Source organism: Gorilla gorilla, chromosome 18 (genome assembly GCF_029281585.2).
Source record: "Gorilla gorilla gorilla isolate KB3781 chromosome 18, NHGRI_mGorGor1-v2.1_pri, whole genome shotgun sequence".
NCBI lineage: Eukaryota > Metazoa > Chordata > Mammalia > Primates > Hominidae > Gorilla > Gorilla gorilla.
This window is the reverse complement of record NC_073242.2, coordinates 99301462-99319675: the sequence shown is the minus strand read 5'-3', so window position 1 is coordinate 99319675 and position 18214 is coordinate 99301462. Positions and strand designations below refer to the sequence as shown.

At 43.0% G+C, this 18214-nt stretch overlaps 1 protein-coding gene across 2 annotated transcripts in view; it reads left to right on the top strand.

The window, feature by feature from the left end:
* Nucleotides 1-18214, top strand: part of LOC129527695 (serine/threonine-protein kinase SMG1-like) — a 60647-nt gene that overhangs the window by 2607 nt on the left and 39826 nt on the right. The window contains exons 2-8 of one of the 2 annotated variants that reach the window (XM_063699697.1): nt 761-950; nt 3157-3220; nt 4056-4134; nt 10511-10595; nt 11503-11551; nt 11704-11805; nt 13770-13819. In XM_063699697.1, coding sequence (XP_063555767.1) covers nt 862-950; nt 3157-3220; nt 4056-4134; nt 10511-10595; nt 11503-11551; nt 11704-11805; nt 13770-13819 — 518 coding nt within the window. In that variant the 5' untranslated portion in view covers nt 761-861. The remainder of the gene's footprint in view (nt 1-760; nt 951-3156; nt 3221-4055; nt 4135-10510; nt 10596-11502; nt 11552-11703; nt 11806-13769; nt 13820-18214) is intronic. The other variant, XM_055366340.2, reaches the window with a different exon arrangement.

Sequence of the window (18214 nt, the reverse complement as noted above, 5' to 3'; positions counted from 1 at the left end):
TGTCCCTCCTCCTCTAGGAGATGGAGCCTCAGCAGATTATAGTAAAACCAAAAGCTAGCCTGACTAGCTTTTTTATTTTTTTGAGATGGAGTCTTACTCTGTCGCCCAGGCTGGAGTGCAGTGGCACAATCTCGGCTCACTGCACCCTCCACCTCCTGGGTTCAAGCCATTCTCCTGCCTCAGTCTCCCGAGTAGCTGGGACTACAGGCACTCACCACCACACCTGGCAATTAGTAGAGACAGTTGTTTCACCATGTTAGCTAGGCTAGGCTCAAAACTCCTGACGTCAGGTGATCCACCCGCCTTGGCCTCCCAAAGTGCTGAGATTACAGGCGTGAGCCACCACACCCAGCCTCTGACTAGCATTTTTGACAGTTTTATTTACTTTGGATGTTTTAGGGCTGAAACTCTGCTATGAACTATGCCTGTGTTATCCAGTGCTGGCCTTAGTTCATAATAAGCCAGAACCATGATCTTCAGTCTTTTTATATCTGAGAATTCCTGGTCTCTACTTGTTTTCATAGTTTCTGCTCTTTATGGAATTGGGTATGGATGGAGGGTTATTGTCTCGCTGCTTGGTAACCTCAGCTGTAATGAGGTGTCAGCCATCTATGAGGAGGATGTTTCACATTCCTTTCCTCTCTGCCTGATAAAAGTGACAATTCCTAGCTTGAGAAAAGAATTGTCTCCATGATTGTAAGGTTGACTTATACAATCCTTAACTAGAAATAAGAGCATATTAATATGTATCTCTTAACAGATATGAAAATGGGTGTGCTTATTTCCACGAAGAGGAAAGAGAAGGACTTGCAAAGATATGTAGGCTTGCCATTCATTCTCGATATGAAGACTTCGTAGTGGATGGCTTCAGTGTGTTATATAATAAGAAGCCTGTCATATATCTTAGTGCTGCTGCTAGACCTGGCCTGGGCCAATACCTTTGTAATCAGGTAATGTGGTATCAGGTGGCTATTTTAAAGAAATAATGTCTTATTTTGTCCTGAAAGTTTTAAAGTTGACCCGTTTGTCTAGTTGCTGTTCTTGTTGAGTGAAAAGAAAGATGGTCTTATATGCTTTTGTCATATTTGTAAAAATTACTGAATTTAGAAATAAGGAATATGTGATAGATTACCCAAGGGCATCCACAGTCAACATTTTCTCTTTTTTCCCAGACTTTAATCGAAGGGGGTGTGTTTGTGTTTATATGGTTGTATCTGGCTCTTTTCACTTACTGTTAAAACAGGAATATATCATTTTAATAATAATTTTTCAAAGTATAGTTTATTTTTAATGCCTTCATGGTATTTTTTCAAGTGAATATGTAGTAATTAACTGTTGCCTTTTTGGACAACTAAGAGTGTTTGCATTCTCTTGCTTTCTGTGACCATTTTCAGGTAATGTTCTTTGTGTAGTGCTGTTAAGGACTTCTCTGTGCATAAAGCTCTTCCTGTATTTTATTTAGGGTTATGGTCCTCAGATGGATTTTCAGAGTCAGTCTAGAATTGCTGGATCAAAGAGCATGACTATTTTTTTGTTTTGTTTTGTTTTTTGTTTGTTTGTTTTTGAGACAGAGTCTTGCTCTGTCGCCCAGGCTGGAGTGCAGTGGCGTGATCTCGGCTCACTGCAAGCTCCACCTCCCGGATTCATGCCATTCTCCTGCCTCAGCCTCCCAAGTAGCTAGGACTACAGGTGCCCGCCACCACGCCCAGCTAATTTTTTTGTATTTTTTTTAGTAGAGATGGGTTTCACCGTGTTAGCCAGGATGGTGTCGATCTCCTGACCTCATGATCTGCCCACCTCAGCCTCCCAAAGTGCTGGGATTACAGGCGTGAGCCACCGCGTCCAGTCGAGCATGACTATTTTTAAAGTTCATGGTGCTTCTAGCCCAACTGGGAGGACTACATCGAGATAAGACACTGTTAACTGTCTTTGCCAAGAACGTTTAAAAGCAAAACCGTAGGGTTGGAGGGTTCCTCTTTTGTAAGCTGTAGGAGTCCCAGGGGGATGTATGGGAGACACTTAGTGACTTTTGAATTGATTCTGAGCTGTGATCACTGGTGTTAAGAAATTATGTCCTCTTCTTGAGGGGTGTACAAAATGGGGAGTTTAATAATAATCCTCTGAAACGTGAAATGAATTACTTAGTGTCTACTGCAAGCCAGGCTCTTGCGGACACAAGGCTGTTTGGGGACAACAGTCTAACCTTCAAAAGATGTGTAAGAGTGTTCTGTTGGGAATGGCAGCTGGCAGAGCAGCATATATAAGATGGTTATGTTCACATTTTTTAAAGTGTGTGTATCCTTTATAACTATGTTTTTGTACCTAGAAAAATATGTAAATTTATACCTAGAAAATATCTGAAAGGTTATGTATTAAACTGTTAATGGGGTGGATTGGTGGCTTATAGGGTAGGGGGCTAGGCATTTTCACTTTTAATACCTGTATTTTTTTTGAGGATTTGTTTTACTTGGGTGTCACATTCATAATTTTTAATCCTTTAAGGAGAAAATGTGCTTATTAAATTTTTGGTCTCTGAATGCTCCCAAGTCTTAGTCATACAGAACAGTATGCTGCAACTGTTTACAATTCCTAAAACTGTAAACTCCTCAAGGACTTGGAGGCTAAACATGAAGAATATAAAATTAAGTTGACAATCACTGTCTCTGTGCATAACGCTGACTTCACTTCTCTTGAGAAATGTGCATCTGCTAATCCATATTTATTACTTTTTAGGGGTGGGTGAACCCATAAATAAGATACTGTTCTTTGAATGCCTTTAGCTGGTGTTATTTACCAGTAATGCTTGGAGAAAGAATCCAAAATTACCCCCACTAAAATGCTCACGACCCAATTGTTTCTGTGTTTGTCAAAGTGTTTCTGGTATATTCTAGAATATACCAAAGATAATTACTTGAATCATTTAGAAAATTTTACATTATATCCTCTTATAAGGCACTTGGAAATTCACCCTTTTTTTTTTCGGCTTGGCTTTCTAAATGTACTTTAACATCAATTTATAATATTAAGAGTTCCTAAGGAGAGAGATTTCTTAGAAGAATAATCGTGGCTTGTCTTAGAGCCACAGGCTTTCACAATCTGAAGTGAATGGTGCAGAGAGCTTTCTTGTCAAGTCGTATGTTTCTTCCTGCAACTCAGCTTGCCCTTCCCCTGCTTGTGCCGTGTACCCTGTAACACTATGTTTGGATTCCAGCATCAGATGGTGAGTTCTACTTTTGGTTTGTAAAATCATGTGGGATTGTGTTTGGAAACTGCCTTTCAGGTGAAGTTCTTTTTGCTGGCCTCCAGATAATTAGTAACTTACTGATGTATTGCTTGGACCCTTGCATTGTGTAATATATGCTTCTGTTAATATGTGAATGTCCATGAAGGTTGGTTGGTATATAGGTCAGGAGCACCTGGCTTTTAAGGAGTCTTGTAATTACTGTATCACCTGCTTTAAGTAGAAACATGGAAGCTCAATTAAGCACCAGAAATTTCTTCTGAAGCTCCTACTTTTAATGAGTTAGCACTGTTGCCTGGATTTATGAATGGGCAGATTTTGAAAATGAGGTTCTTCATTGTCATCGTGGAATTGAGTTCTGCTTATTTTCAGACATGCAGCTGATAAATCTCTCCTTAATGATTCCAGAAGGAAAAGGAAGGGATGGATTTTAGGGTTTTTTTTATTTCTTTTGTCAAGGTAGTTTTATTTTCTAGTTCAGGTACATCAGTGAGTAATAGTAGAGATACATTCTTGGCTGTTTTAGGAGAGTTAAGAGAACATTTCATTTAAATGTAAATGTTTAAAATCAAAGAAATGTTCCTGCATATGTACAGTTTTTACCTTTAATCTTGTTTAACTGATTTTTCTAGTCTTCAAGGAAAACTATTTGATTTTCACATCTATGATGAGAGAAAACAGAAAAATTGTCAAGAGTAAGAATTGATTTGACATTACTTTTGAGAGTTATCTGCTTCTTTTGCAAGTCATAATTTTTCATTTTATAGCTTTTATACTAGGCACCTCAGTTTCCAATGATTTGTTTTGGTTCCAGGATGTTGCCTTCCTGGAGAAACTGATTAAAGATGATATAGAGCGAGGAAGACTGCCCCTGTTGCTTGTCGCAAATGCAGGTAGGTAGCATGATGCTGAATCTACCATTTTGAATATATAGGAGCGAGGCTACGTCCTCAGCCTATAAAAGATAAAGTCTTAAGAAATGTGTGTGTACCGCATGTTTAAGATAGTCCATATCCACATTGTAGCAAAAACTGTAATAGTAAGGTTGGCTCGGTAGATTTTTCTTTAATCGTTGGTTTGTTTTGGAAGTTATTTTATGTGTGTGTATACTTTTTCATTTAGATTGTAAATGCTTCTCTATCTTCTCCTTCATGTACTTCTTTTCCCTGTTCTAAACTGAATTTTATTTTATTTTTTTGAGACAGAGTCTCACTCTGTTGCCCAGGCTGGAGTGCAGTAGCACAATCTCACCTCACTGCAATCTCTGCCTCCCAGGTTCAAGTGTTTCTCCTGTCTCAACCTCCTGTATTGCTGGGATTACAGGTGTGTGCCACCACATCTGGCTAATTTCTTGTATTTTTAGTAGAGACAGGGTTTCAGTATGTTGGCCAGGCTGGTCTCGAACTCCTGACCTCAGGTGATCCGCCTGCCTCAGCCTCCCAAATTGCTGGGATTACAGGCATGAGCCACTGTACCTGGCCTGAATTTTTAAATGACACATTTAAGCCAGGTGTGGTGGCACATGCCTATAGTCGCCCTACTCAGGAGACAAGCCAGATGTTGGCTTAAGCCCAGAAGTTCAATACCAGCCTGGGTAACATAGCAAGACCCCATCTCAATAAATAAAAATAATTGTACTGACATTGTAAGATCGTTGTAAAAATTAAACAAGAAAATTCATAAAATGTCACACTTAAATATCTACCTTATAGGCGGCAGAGCAACTACCACTTGCTGCTCCACTTATCTCATTCAGCATCATACTTGAAATCTAAGACAGTGCAATAAGGCAAAAAAAAATAACGGACAGATTAGAAAGGAAGAAATAAAACTTTGTTTGCAGGCATGATTATATAGATAGAAAACTAAAGAAAAGCTACTGGAACTAATGATCAAATCTAAACCATTTTCTGGATTTTTATATACTAGCAAAGAAGAATTGGAAATTGAATTTTAAATGTCATTTATAATAGGATCAAAAAAGATGAAAAATTTATGGATCAATTTAACAAAATATATGCAAGATCTGTACATTGAAAACTAAGAATGTTACTGAGAGAAATTCAAGAAGACCCAAGAACGATATGCCATACACATGGGTTGGAAGACTAAGTATTAAGTCAGTTCTTCCCAAACTAATCTGTAGATTCAACTCGATCCCTCTTAAAATCTCAACAGGCTACAATTTCTTATAGAACTTGATGAGCTAATTCTAAAGTTTATATAGAAATACAAGGGATCTAGGAACAGCCCAAAGAATTTTGAAAAAGAACAAAATTGGAAGACTTACCTTGTCATACTTCAAGACTTCTGTAAAGCAGCAAGTAAGATTGTGTGAGATTAACCAAATAAAATAGAGAATTCAGAAATAGACTCATGTGAAGTATATGGACACTTCAGGTTTTTACAGATGCCTGAGTAATTCGAGGGAGAAAGGACAATCTTTTTCGATCAGTGGTCTTAGAGCTTGGATATCCATATGGAAAAAAACTGAATCTTAACCCTTATCTTATTCTCCGTATATATAAATATTAACTATAAATGGTTCATCAACCTAAGCATATATCTAAGACAATAAAATGTCTCGAAGAAAATACAGGAGATCTTTGTGACCTTAGGTTACGTTTCTTAGGATACAAAATATGTGAACCATAAATTGTACTTTATCAAAAATTAAAAGCATTAGCTGTTTGAAAGCCCCTATTAAGAAGATGAAAGGCAAGTTACAGACTGGGAGAAATATTTGCAAAACGTTTTTTTCTTATTTCTTTTTTTTTTTTTTGTCTTTTTGTATTTTTCTTTTTTATGTTTTTGAGATGGAGTTTTGCTGTGCCGCCCAGGCTGGAGTGCAGTGGTGCGACCTTGGCTCACTGCAACCTCTGCCTCCCAGGTTCAAGCGATCCGCCTGCCTCAGCCTCCTGAGTAGCTGGGATTACAGGCGCACACCACCATGCCAGGCTAATTTTTATATTTTTAGTAGAGACGAGATTTCGCCATGTTGGCCAGGCTGGTCTCAAACTCCTGACCTCAGGTGGTCCACCTGCCTTGGCCTCCCAAAGTGATGGGATTACAGGCGTGAGCCACCACACCCAGCCAGCCACTGTCCCAGGCCTGTCTTCTTTTAAAATTTCTTTTTCATTCTTTTCCCCAGAAGCTACAAAACATTTGTTTGACAAAGAACTTGTATCTAAAATATATAAAGAACTGCTACAACTCAATAAGGACACGAGCAATACAATTTTTTTTTTTTTTTTTTTTTTTTTTGAGATGGAGTCTTATTCTGTTGCCCAGACTAGAGTGCAGTGGTGCGATCTTGGCTCACTGCAACCTCTGCCTCCCGGGTTCCAGTGATTCTTCTGCCTTAGCCTCCCGAGTATCTGGGATTACAGGCATGCGCCACCACACCTAGCTAGTTTTTTTGTATTTTTAGTAGAGATGGAGTTTCACCATGTTGGCCAGGCTGGTCTTGAACTCCTGACCTTAGGTGATCTGCCTGCCTTGGCCTCCCAAAGTGCCGGGATTACAGGTGTGAGCTACTGTGCCCGGCCCACAGTACAGTTTTTTAATGAACAACAGATGTGAGCAGATACTTCATCAAAGAAAATGAAAATGTATAGCACTTGAAAAGATGTTTAACATCATTAGTCATGAGTGAAATGCAAATTAAGATCACCGTGAGACATTACTACATGTCTGTTAGAATAGAGAAATTACAGGTGGCTCACACTTGTAATCCCAACACTTGGGAAGGCTGAGACGGCGAGATCAATTGCCCTCAGGTGTTCGAGACCAGCCTGGGCAACATGGCGAAACCCCTAGGAAATCTCTACAAAAAATACTAAACATTAGCCAGGTGTGGTGGTGTGTACCTGTAGTCCCAGCTACTCCAGAGGCTTTGGTGGGAGGTTGGCTTGAACCCAGGAGAGAGAGGTTGCAGTGAGCCAAGATTGTGCTACCATACCCCAGCCTGGGTGACAGAGCGAGATCCTTCCTTAAAAAAAAAAAAAAAAAAAGAAAAAAATTCTTTAAAATATTATGTCAGGCCAGGCACAGTGACTCAAGCCTGTAATCCCAGCACTTTGGGAGGCCGAGGCAGGCAGATTATGAGGTCAGGAGATCAAGACATCCTGGCTAACATGGTGAAACCCCGTTTCCACTAAAAATACAAAAAAATAGCTGGGTGTGGCGGTGGGCACCTGTAGTCCCAGCTGCTTGGGAGGCTGAGGCAGGAGAATGGCGTGAACTCGGGAGGCAGAGGTTGCAGTGAGGTGAGATCGCACCACTGCACTCCAGCCTTGGTGACAGAGTGAGACTCTGTCTCTATAAAAAATAAATAAGTAAATAAATAAAATTTGCCAGGCGTGGTGGTGGGCACCTGTAGTCCCAGCTACTCGGGAGGCTGAGGCAGGAGGATGGCGTGAACCTGGGAGGCAGAGCTTGCAATGAGCCGAGATTGTGCCACTGCACTTCAGCCTGGGTGTCAGAGTGAGACCCTATCTCAAAAAAAAAAAAAAAAAAAAAAAAGGCAAAAAACTACAGTGACAGAAGCAGATCAGGATTTTCCAGGGCCAGTGAGGAGTCAGGGAAAGGGTAATTATATTGGGGTTGATGGGATTTGGGGGTTGATGGAAGTATTCTGAATCTTGGTTGTGTTGATGGTTACATGCTCTATATATTTGTCAAAACTCATTGGACCGTATACTTACATGAGTGATTTTTGTTGCATGTAAATCATACTACAATGGGCCGAGCATGGCAGCTCATGCCTGTAGTCCCAGCACTTTGGGAGGCTGAGGCAGGCAGATCACAAGGTCAGGAGTTCAAGACCAGCCTGACCAACGTGGTAAAACCCCATCTCTACTAAAACTGCAAAAATTAGCCAGGTGTGGTGGTGTGCACCTGTAGTCCCAGCTACTTGGGAGGCTGAGGCAGGAGAATCGCTTGAACCTGGGAGGTGGAGGTTGCAGTGAGCCAAGATCGCACTACCGCACTGTAGCCTGGGCGACAGAAAGGGACTCTGTCTCAAAAAAAAAAATCATACTACAATAAAACTGCTTATTTAGGCCGGGTGCGGTGCCTCATGCCTGTAATTCCAGCACTTTGAGAGGCCAAGGCGGGAAGATCACCTGGGGTCAGGAGTTCAAGACCAGCCTGGCCAAAATGGCGAAACCCTGTCTCTACTAAAAATATAAAAATTAGCTGGTTGTGGTGGCAGGCACTTGTAATCCCAGCTACTTAGGAGGCCGAGGCGGGAGAATAGCTTGAACCCAGGAGGCTGAGATTGCAGTGAGCCGAGATTGCGCTGCTGCACTCCGGCCTGGGCAACAGGGTGAGATCCTGTCTCAAAAAAAAAAAAAAAGACAAAATAGAAAAACCACATAAATATTCACTTTATTGCCAACAGAAAAACCATCACTTCCTGCCTTGTTTAAAAACACAAATTCACCCGTATTCAGTCACATGATAAACTGGAGGGGCTGCAGTTTGCATGTGACTGAGTGACTTGCCAGTGTGATTATGTTGCAGATGTCAGAAGACACATGTCAAGGGTTAGTCACCAGACGTTGCCAAGAAATATGAAAAGAATCTGAATGCGGTCCGGGCACTAACACAGCAGTACACTTTTATTTTGCTGGAAGAGCCTGTGGCACAGCCCGTGCATTGACATTTGATCTTGTTTCAGCTAAACTAAATGTGTCTGTTAAGATTTTTTTTTTTTTTCAATTTGAGGTAGATTTAGGTATGAGGGGAAAAAGTTTTCAGCCCTTTTCCTGGCATAGACCTTACAAAAGAACTACTTTCTTTAGCTTTGTTTGTTGAGGCCATTGGTGAGGGTTTGAAATCTTTTTGGTTGGCTTGCTGCTAACTGGAAATTTGGGACGGTTGGGGGAATGCCTGACTCCACGTTTTAACTAAGCTCTCTCTGAAAAGGGATCTCCCCAGCAAAATCTGTAGTGCAATCAATTACCAAGGGAGCGGCTGAAAGTGCTTAATATGCTTAAGCTGGCTTCAGAATGCATGTTCTGTTTTACAAAGAACCTGGGTGGAAACAAAACAAATTCATCTATATGTTTTGTTTGTTTGTTTTTTGAGCTGGAGTCTCGCTTTGTTGCCCAGGCTGGAGTGCAGTGGCACGATCTCGGCTCACTGCAAGCTCTGCCTCCCGGGTTCACGCCATTCTCCCACCTCAGCCCCCCGAGTACCTGGGACTATAGGCACCCACCACTACACCCAGCTGATTTTGTTTTTGTATTTTTAGTAGAGACGGGATTTCACCGTGTTAGCCAGGATGGTCTCGATCTCCTGACCTTGTGATCCACCCGCCTGGGCCTCCCAGAGTGCTGGGATTACAGGTGTGAGCCACTGTGCCCAGCCCACCTATATGATTTTTATAAAGGGCATATCTAAATCAAAATAATCCAGGAAGTGACAATAAAATAAAAAGGTGGAAAAGTTTATCTTGGACAAATGCTGATAAAATGAAAGTACCATAGCCATATTAGTGTGGGATAAAATCGACTTCATATTGATGAAAGATGTAATCTCCTAAAAGAAATAACAGTTATACTTGCTGGGCACGGTGGCTCATGCTTATAATCCCAGCACTTTGGAAGGCCGAGGCAGGTGGATCACGAGGTCAGGAGTTCGAGACCAGCCTGGCCAATGTAGTGAAACCCCGTCTCTACTAAAAATACAAAAAAATTAGCCGGGCGTGGTGGCTGGCGCCTGTAATCCCACCTACTTGGGAGGCTGAGGCGAGGAGAATTGCTTGAACCTGGGAGGTGGAGGTTGCAGAGTTGAGATCCTGCCACTGCACTCTAGCCTGGGCGACAGTGTGAGACTCCATCTCAAAAAAAAAAAAAAAAAAACAGTTATGAATGCTTGTGAACATAACTTTAAAATATATAAAGGAAAGCTAAAGGAAAAGTCTGATGTAACACAAGTATATATTGACAAACCACAATCTTGGTGGGAGATTTGAATATATTTCTCATGAGTCAGCAGATCAAGTAGATAGAAAATAAGTATATAAAAGATTTCAATGACACAATTAGATACATGCAATAGAGATTACATACTCTTCAAAGCTTGTAATAAGTCAGCTCACAAACACTGATTTTAAGTCCTTCCACAAAGAAAATCTCAATAAAATAGGGATATAATAAGTCACTTCCCTCCTAGGGCGATAATGTGTATAGAAGTGTTTAAGGTGTATAAAGCCTTAGAAAACATTTGTTCCTTTTAATGCCCTGATCTGTTTTATCCTAGGAACGGCAGCAGTAGGACACACAGACAAGATTGGGAGATTGGAAGAACTCTGTGAGCAGTATGGCATATGGCTTCATGTGGAGGGGTAAGCCAGCGGTGAGGCTGGTGGCTCCATTCGGGCCTGCACAGAGTCCTCATGAGGACTGGACATCCAGGCTCTCACTTTGGTGACATTTATCACGAAGGGCTCTTCGGGTCACAGATCACAAAATAACCCAAATTGGCTTAAGCCCAAAGAGATCTTACTGGCTCACATAACTACAAAGAGCAGTGTTATGACTGCCTCAGGCACAACATCAACCAGGATCCAGTGTGTTACTCCCACCTCTGCTCCCCCAGTCACAGGCACTGGGCTTGGTTTCCTCTACCTGTGGACAGATTTTCCTGTTACAGTACAAAGTAGCTGCAGAAACTCCAGCCTTCTTTCCAGCTTCGTGGTCAGCTGGAAGTCCTAACAGAAGTCTCATATTGAACCAGCCACTGTGGCCAGGGAGAAGTAATCCTCTGATAGTTCAGGTTCTTTGCCCTCCTCTGGAGCAGATAGTGGTGTCTCCTCCCCACAAAGCTCATGTTCTGCTGGAAGAAATGGAGGTGGCGCCCCGGAAGGCTATTGTAGGGCCATTAAGAGAAGCAGGGGGAACGGACGTGGGCAGCCAGAGTAGCCCATATCCACCACATCATACAGGGAGGTTTCTTTTTGATCCCTAAGTAAAGAATGATAAAACTGGAAAATAAGATCCATGAAAGAGAATAATACTCCCATTATATTAAATGAGCGGGGATAGTTCCTGAGACACATTTTTATTAAAGTGCATATTCAGGATTTTCCTTCATATGTATAAAGCACATCTTCTGTTGCTGTTATGAAAGCTAATAACATTAAAAATATACTTAAGTGTCAACTTGCAACAGCACAGCCTTTATTTTTTTAAGTACATGGTGAGTAAGCAACATTAAATAGTCAGTTCTTAGACTGGTGTTTTTTCTTCCAGTGTGAATCTGGCAACATTGGCTCTGGGTTATGTCTCGTCATCAGTGCTGGTATGTTGTTGATTTACTGAATATTGGTGTTTTTAAGAATGAATTTAAAATCACTCAATCCCTCATGGCTCTTCACAGTTTTTATGAATGGAGGAGGGTGTTAGGTTTGTGTATTCTGATAATCTAACAAAGAGTTGTTCTTGTTTTGGTAGGCTGCAGCCAAATGTGGTAGCATGACGATGACTCCTGGCCCGTGGCTGGGTTTGCCAGCTGTTCCTGCGGTGACACTGTATAAACACGATGACCCTGCCTTGGTAAGTTTCCCCGCACTGGGGAGGGAGTGGGTGTGGCTAATACACATTATTGGCTTATGGGGGCAAAATCCAGAAAAATACAGGAAAAAGTGAAAAATACCCATAATTTCACTTCTATTTCATTTTTTTAAAGAGAAACTTGTAAGGTGAGACTTTTTTTAATGACATTTTATGATTGTATAATATTCTGTCACAATTTAATTATTCTCCATTTATGAACTTATAGGATGTTTTCAGTGTTTTGTTACTGAAATAATGAAGCAGTGAACGTCTTTCTGTGTTTCTAATTACTTCCTTAGAATAGGTTCCCAGATGTTGAATGACTGAGTGGGGGAGTTTTAAGCCTCCTGATCCACATTGTCCAATAGATTGTAACTTTTGTTTTTTTTTTTTTTTTTTTTTTTTTGATATGGAGTCTCGCTCTGTCACCCAGGCTGGAGTGCAGTGGTGAGATGATCTTGGCTCACTGCAACCTCCACTTCCTGGGTTCAAGTGATTCTCTTGCCTCAGCCTCCCAAGTAGCTGGGATTACAGGCATGCGCCACCACGCCCGGCTTATTTTGTATTTTTAGTAGAGGCAGTGTTTCACCACGTTGGTCATGTTGAACTCCCGATCTCAGGTGATCTGCCTGCCTCGGCCTCCCAGAGTGCTGGGATTACAGGCATGAGCCATCGCACCTGGCCACATTTTTTTTTTTTTTTAATCGTAGTTGTGGGCCAGGCGTGGTGGCTCATGCCTGTAATCCCAGCACTTTGGAAGGTTGAGGCAGGCAGATCGCTTGAGCCTAGGAGTTTGAGACCAGCCTGGGCAACATGGTGAAACCTCATCTCTATAAAAAACAACAACAACAAAGAATTAGCTAGGCATGGTGGTGTGAGCCTGTAGTCTCAGCTACTCATGAGGCTAATGTGGGAGGGCTGATTGAGCCCTGGAGATCAAGGCTGCAGTGAGCTATGATCACACCACTGCACTGCAGCCTGGGCGACAGAATGAAAACGAATCACTGCTCGCTGCTCAAAGCAGAAATCACTGCTCACTGCAGCCTTGACTTCCTGGGCTCTGGGAATCCTCCCGCCTTAGCCTCCTGAGTAGCTGGGACCACAGGTGCATACCACCACACTTGGCTAATTTATTTATTTTTCCTCTCTCTCTCTCTCTCTCTTTTTTTTTTTTTTTTTTTGAGACAGAGCTTTACTTTGTTGCCCAGGCTGGAGTATAGTGGCACAATCTCAGCTCACTTGCAGCCTCCACCTCCTGGTTCAAGTGATTCTCCTGTCTCAGCCTCCCAAGTAGCTGGGAATACAGGTGCATGCCACTATGCCCAGCTAATTTTTGTGTTTTTAGTGGAGATGGGATTTCACCATGTTGGCCAGGCTGGTCTTGAACTGCTGACCTCAGGTGATCCACCCGCTTCGGCCTCCCAAAGTGCTGGGATTACAGGCGTGAGCCACCACGCCTGGCCTCCTCTCTCTTTTTCTGAAACAGAGTCTCGCTCCATTGCCCAGGTTGGAGTGCAGTGGAACCATAGCTCACTGCAGCCTCCACCTCCCAGGCTCAATAAGTCCTCCTACCTCACCCTCCCAATAGCTGGGACCACAGGTGCATGTTACCACCCCCAGCTACTTTATTTTTTTTTTGTTTTCTGTAGAGACGGGGTTTTGCCATGCTGCCTGGGCTGGTCTTGAATACCTAGGCTCAAGTGATCCTTCCTCCTTGGCCTCCCAAAGTGCCAGGATTACAGGTGTGACCCACCATGCTTGGCATGCTAATTTTTTATTTTTACTTTTTTGTAGAGATGGGCCCTCCCCATGTTGCCCATGCTGGTATCACACTCCTACTCCATTATGAAATAAGTCATTCCTTATGAAACACTTAGTAATTGTATCTTTAAGTTGAACCTTCCCCTCACCCCAACTTTTTTTTTTTTTTTTTTTTGAGACGGAGTTTTGCTCTTGTTGTCCAGGCTGGAGCGCAATGGTGCAATCTCGGCTCACTGCATCCTCCGCCTCCCAGGTACAAGCTGTTTTCCTATCTCAGCCTCCCAAGTAGATCAGATTACAGGCATGTGCCACCACACCCGGCTAATTTTTTTATATTTAGTAGAGATGGGGTTTCACCATGTTAGGCTGGTCATGAACTCCTGACCTCAGGTGATCCACCTGCCTCGGCCTCCCAAAGTGCTGGGATTACAGGTGTGTGCCACTGCACTCTGCCTTTCTTTTAAAGACATAGTTTCACTCTGTCTCCCAGGCTGGAGTGCAGTGGCACGATCTTGGCTCAGTACAACCTCCACCTCCTGGGTTCAAGTGATTCGTGTGCCTCTGCCTCCCGAGTAGCTGGGACTACAGGCGCATGTCACCAGGCCCGGCTAATTTTTGTATTAGAGGCAGGGTTTCGCCATGTTGGCCAGGCTGGTCTCGAACTCCTGACCTCAAGTTCCCACCTTGGCTTCTCAAAGTGCTGGGGTTACAGGAGTAAGACACCGTGCCTGGACCCCCCAACCCATTTTGTTTTGATTCCTTTATAAATTAGTATAATGGAAGGTGTTTTTGTTTGTTTGTTTTTTATAACAGGTAATGAAATACTCTAATTCAGTAAATATTGATGCTTCTAGGGAGATGTGTGTGTGTATGTGTGTCTGTGTGTGTATGTATATATATATATATATATATATTTTTTTTTTTTTTTAAGATGGAGTGTCGCTCTGTCGCCCAGGCTGGAGTGCAGTGGTGCAATCTCGGCTCACTGCCAGCTCCACCTCCTGGGTTCACGCCATTCTCCTGCCTCAGCCTCCCGAGTAGCTGGGATTGCAGGTGCCCGCCACCACGCCTAGCTAATTTTTTGTATTTTTTGTAGAGATGGGGTTTCACCGTGTTAGCCAGGATGGTCTCGATCTCCTGACCTCGTGATCCACCCGCCTCGGCCTCCCAAAGTGCTGGGATTACAGGCGTGAGCCACCGCGCCCAGCCATAAATTTTTTTTTTTTTTTTTGAGATGGAGTCTCACTGTGTTGCCCAGGCTGAAATGCACTGGTGCAATCTTGGCTTACTGCAACCTCGGCCTCCTGGGTTCAAGCGATTCTCCTGCCTCAGCCTCCTGAGTAGCTGGGATTACAGGCATGCGCCACTACTCCTGGGTAATTTTTGCATTTTTAGTAGAGACGGGGTTTCACCATGTCGACCAGGCTGGTCTCGAACTTCTGACCTCAAGTGATCTGCCTGTCTTGGCCTCCCAAAGTGCTGGGATTACAGGCACAAGCTACTGTACTGGGCCACGGCCAGGATTTTTATGACTCGTAAAACCACTGTCTTCAAGGAGGCTATAAGTTATTGTGGGAGAAAAGTAAAGGGCTTTGTAAAGGGGAGAGCATGTGGATTTTGTGATGTAATTCTCAGTATACCTTCCTTCCTTCCTTCCTTTCTTTTTTTTTCAGACAGTCTTGCTCTGTCACTTAGGCTGGAGTGCAGTGGCATGATTGACAGGGTTTCACCAGGTTGGCCAGGCTGGTCTTAAACTCCTAACCTCAGGTGATCTGCCTGTCTTGACCTCCCAAAGTGCTGGGGTTACAGGCCACCATGGTGAAACCCCGTCTCTACTAAAAATACAAAAATTAGCTGGATGCAGTGGTGGGTGCCTGTAATCCCAGCTACTTGGGAGGCTGAGGCAGGAGAATCGCTTGAACCCATGAGGTGGAGGTTGCAGTGAGCCAAGATCATGCCATTGCACTCCAATTTGGGTGACAGAGCGAGACTGTCTCAAAAACAAAAACAAAAACCTGGAGGGTCAGAGGAGGGAAATGGGATGATGGAATTGGTCTGTACAATTTTCACTGTGAATTTGGGGGAGAATCCCCCCCCAAAATAGAAGAAAATTAGGATAAGGCCAGGTGCAAATTGTCAGTGTGTAGAGGAATTGGGTACTTACGAGGAGTAATACAAATAATAGGTGAAGCTGAAGCACTGGGTTGGGAACCCTATTGTAGACCTTTAATCATAGTTCAGGTGTTTTTTTGTTTGTTTGTTTGTTTTTGGAGACAGAGTTTTTGCTCTTGTTGCCCAGGCTGGAGCACAGTGGTGCCATTTTGGCTCACTGCAACCTCCGCCTCCCGGGTTCAAGCAGTTCTCCTTCCTCAGCCTCCCAGGTAGCTCTAGGGATTACAGGCATGCACCACCACACCCGGCTAATTTTTTGTATTTACTAGAGACGGGGTTTCACCATGTTGGTCAGGCTTGTCTTGAACTCATGACCTCAGGTGATCCACCCATCTCGGCCTCCCAAAGTGCTGAGATTACAGGCGTGAGCCACCACCCTGGCCCAGTTTAAGTGTATTTGGAGTGACTTTAGGGAATCATTGAAATTTTACCTGCCAGAAAGTGGCACAATTTAGGAAGATTAAATCTAGTTGCTTCTTGAAAAAGTGTGTGGGCTGGCCGTGGTGGCTCATGCCTGTAATCCCAGCAGTTTGGGAGGCTGAGGTGAGTGGATCTCCTGAGGTCGGGAGTTCGAGACTAGCCTGACCAACATGGAGAAACCCCGTCTCTACTAAAAATACAAAATTAGCCAAGTGTGGTGTTGCATGCCTGTATTCCCAGCTACTCGGGAGGCTGAGGCAGGAGAATTGCTGGAACCTAGGAGGCCGAGGTTGTGGTGAGCTGAGATTGCGCCGTTGCACTCCAGCCTGGGCAACAAGAGCAAGACTCCGTCTAAAAAGAAAAAAAAGGAGTGTGTGTGTTAGAGTGCGTGCACACACGTGCAAGAGAGATCCCAGCAGTGGGAGGCAGTTAATTGGAACAATATAGAGAAGGGGCTGCTAAGGACCTGAGTATTATGTTTATATTTAACAGTTTAAATTAAGATAAGGCTGTGTATGGTGGCTCACACCTGTAATCCCAGCACTTTGGGAGGCCAAGGTGGGTGGATCACCTGAGGTCGGGAGAGACCAGCCTGACCAATCTGGAGAAACCCCGTGTCTACTAAAAATACAAAAATTAGCCGGGCATGGTGGCATATGCCTGTAATCCCAGCTACTTGGGAGGCTGAGGCAGGAGAATCACTTGAACCCGGGAGACGGAGGTTGTGGTGAGCTGAGATCGGGCCATTGCACTCCAGCCTGGGCAACAGGAGCGAAACTGTGTCTCAAAAAATAAATTAATTAATTAATTAATTAAGGTAAAAGTGTTCAGCTCAATATGTGAGAATTTCCATAAGCAAAAGCCCCTCATTTGTTATCTGGTGTTGATTGAGGATGATTACTAAAGTGATACTTTTTATCTGCTCAATCTTCATGTTAGACACATGTATGGAATGTCATATAAGTGTCATACAAAATGGAGTGTGGTCCATGGTGTCTTTTGGGAACATTGAATTGTTAAATTCTTTAGGATTTTCTGCCTTTGTTACCTGGCTCTTGTTCCTTATCCTAATCACCTAAAACAAATCCCTGAGGCTCCTTTCATTGGACCACCCTTGATGATTTAGAGGAGCTGTTGTTTGTTAATCTTTTCACATCGTCATCATTTTGGTTACCTGTCTTTGATTATCTTGAAGTTTTTCAGAGCCCATTTTATTTTTGGAACTATAAAATGAAACATACTTCCCCTTGTATAGAGGCCTAACAGTAAAGAGTACAGAAATTTTGTGGTTTCATATGTATAGGAAATGCTCCCTTATTCTGTGTTTTTGTTTTTTGTTTTTTTTTAATGTAGAGTATAACTTAACTAAATTCTTGTGGAGTTCGCTCATGTAGAGATACTTGGTTTTATAATGTTCTTCTTTTCCATCTTGTATTAATCGAGTGTACTTTTCCTTTTTAAATTGAATTATCTTTTGAATTCTATTGTGGTGCTTCTTTGAGATAAAATTTATGTATGTATAGGTGGTGGTTTGTTTTTTTTTTTTTTCTTTTTTTCTTTTGAGATGAAGTCTCGCTCTTATCCCCCAGGCTGGAGTGCAGTGGTGCGATCACGGCTCACTGCAACCTCTGCCTCCCGGGTTTAAGTGATTCTCCTGCCTCAGCCCCCCGAGTAGCTGTGATTACAGATGCCTGTCACCACGCCTGGCTAGTTTTTGTACTTTTAGTAGAGATGGGGTCTCACCATGTTGGCCAGGCTGGTCTCGAACTCCTGACCTCAGGTGACCCATCCGCCTCAGCCTCCCAAAGTGCTGGGATTACAGGCATGAGCCACCACGCCCGGCCTGTATAGGTCTTAAATTCAGTAAATTTTGACAAATGTATACACCTGTGTAACCATGACCTCAGTCAAGGTACAGATATGCAGTGACTTTTTCACTATCACACCCATCCCTGCCACTTTTTTTTCATATCCTTACCACTATCTGGAATTTTTACGTGTGCCATCTGCAGTAAAATACAACCTGCATATGTGCATGGATCTGGTAAAATTGTTA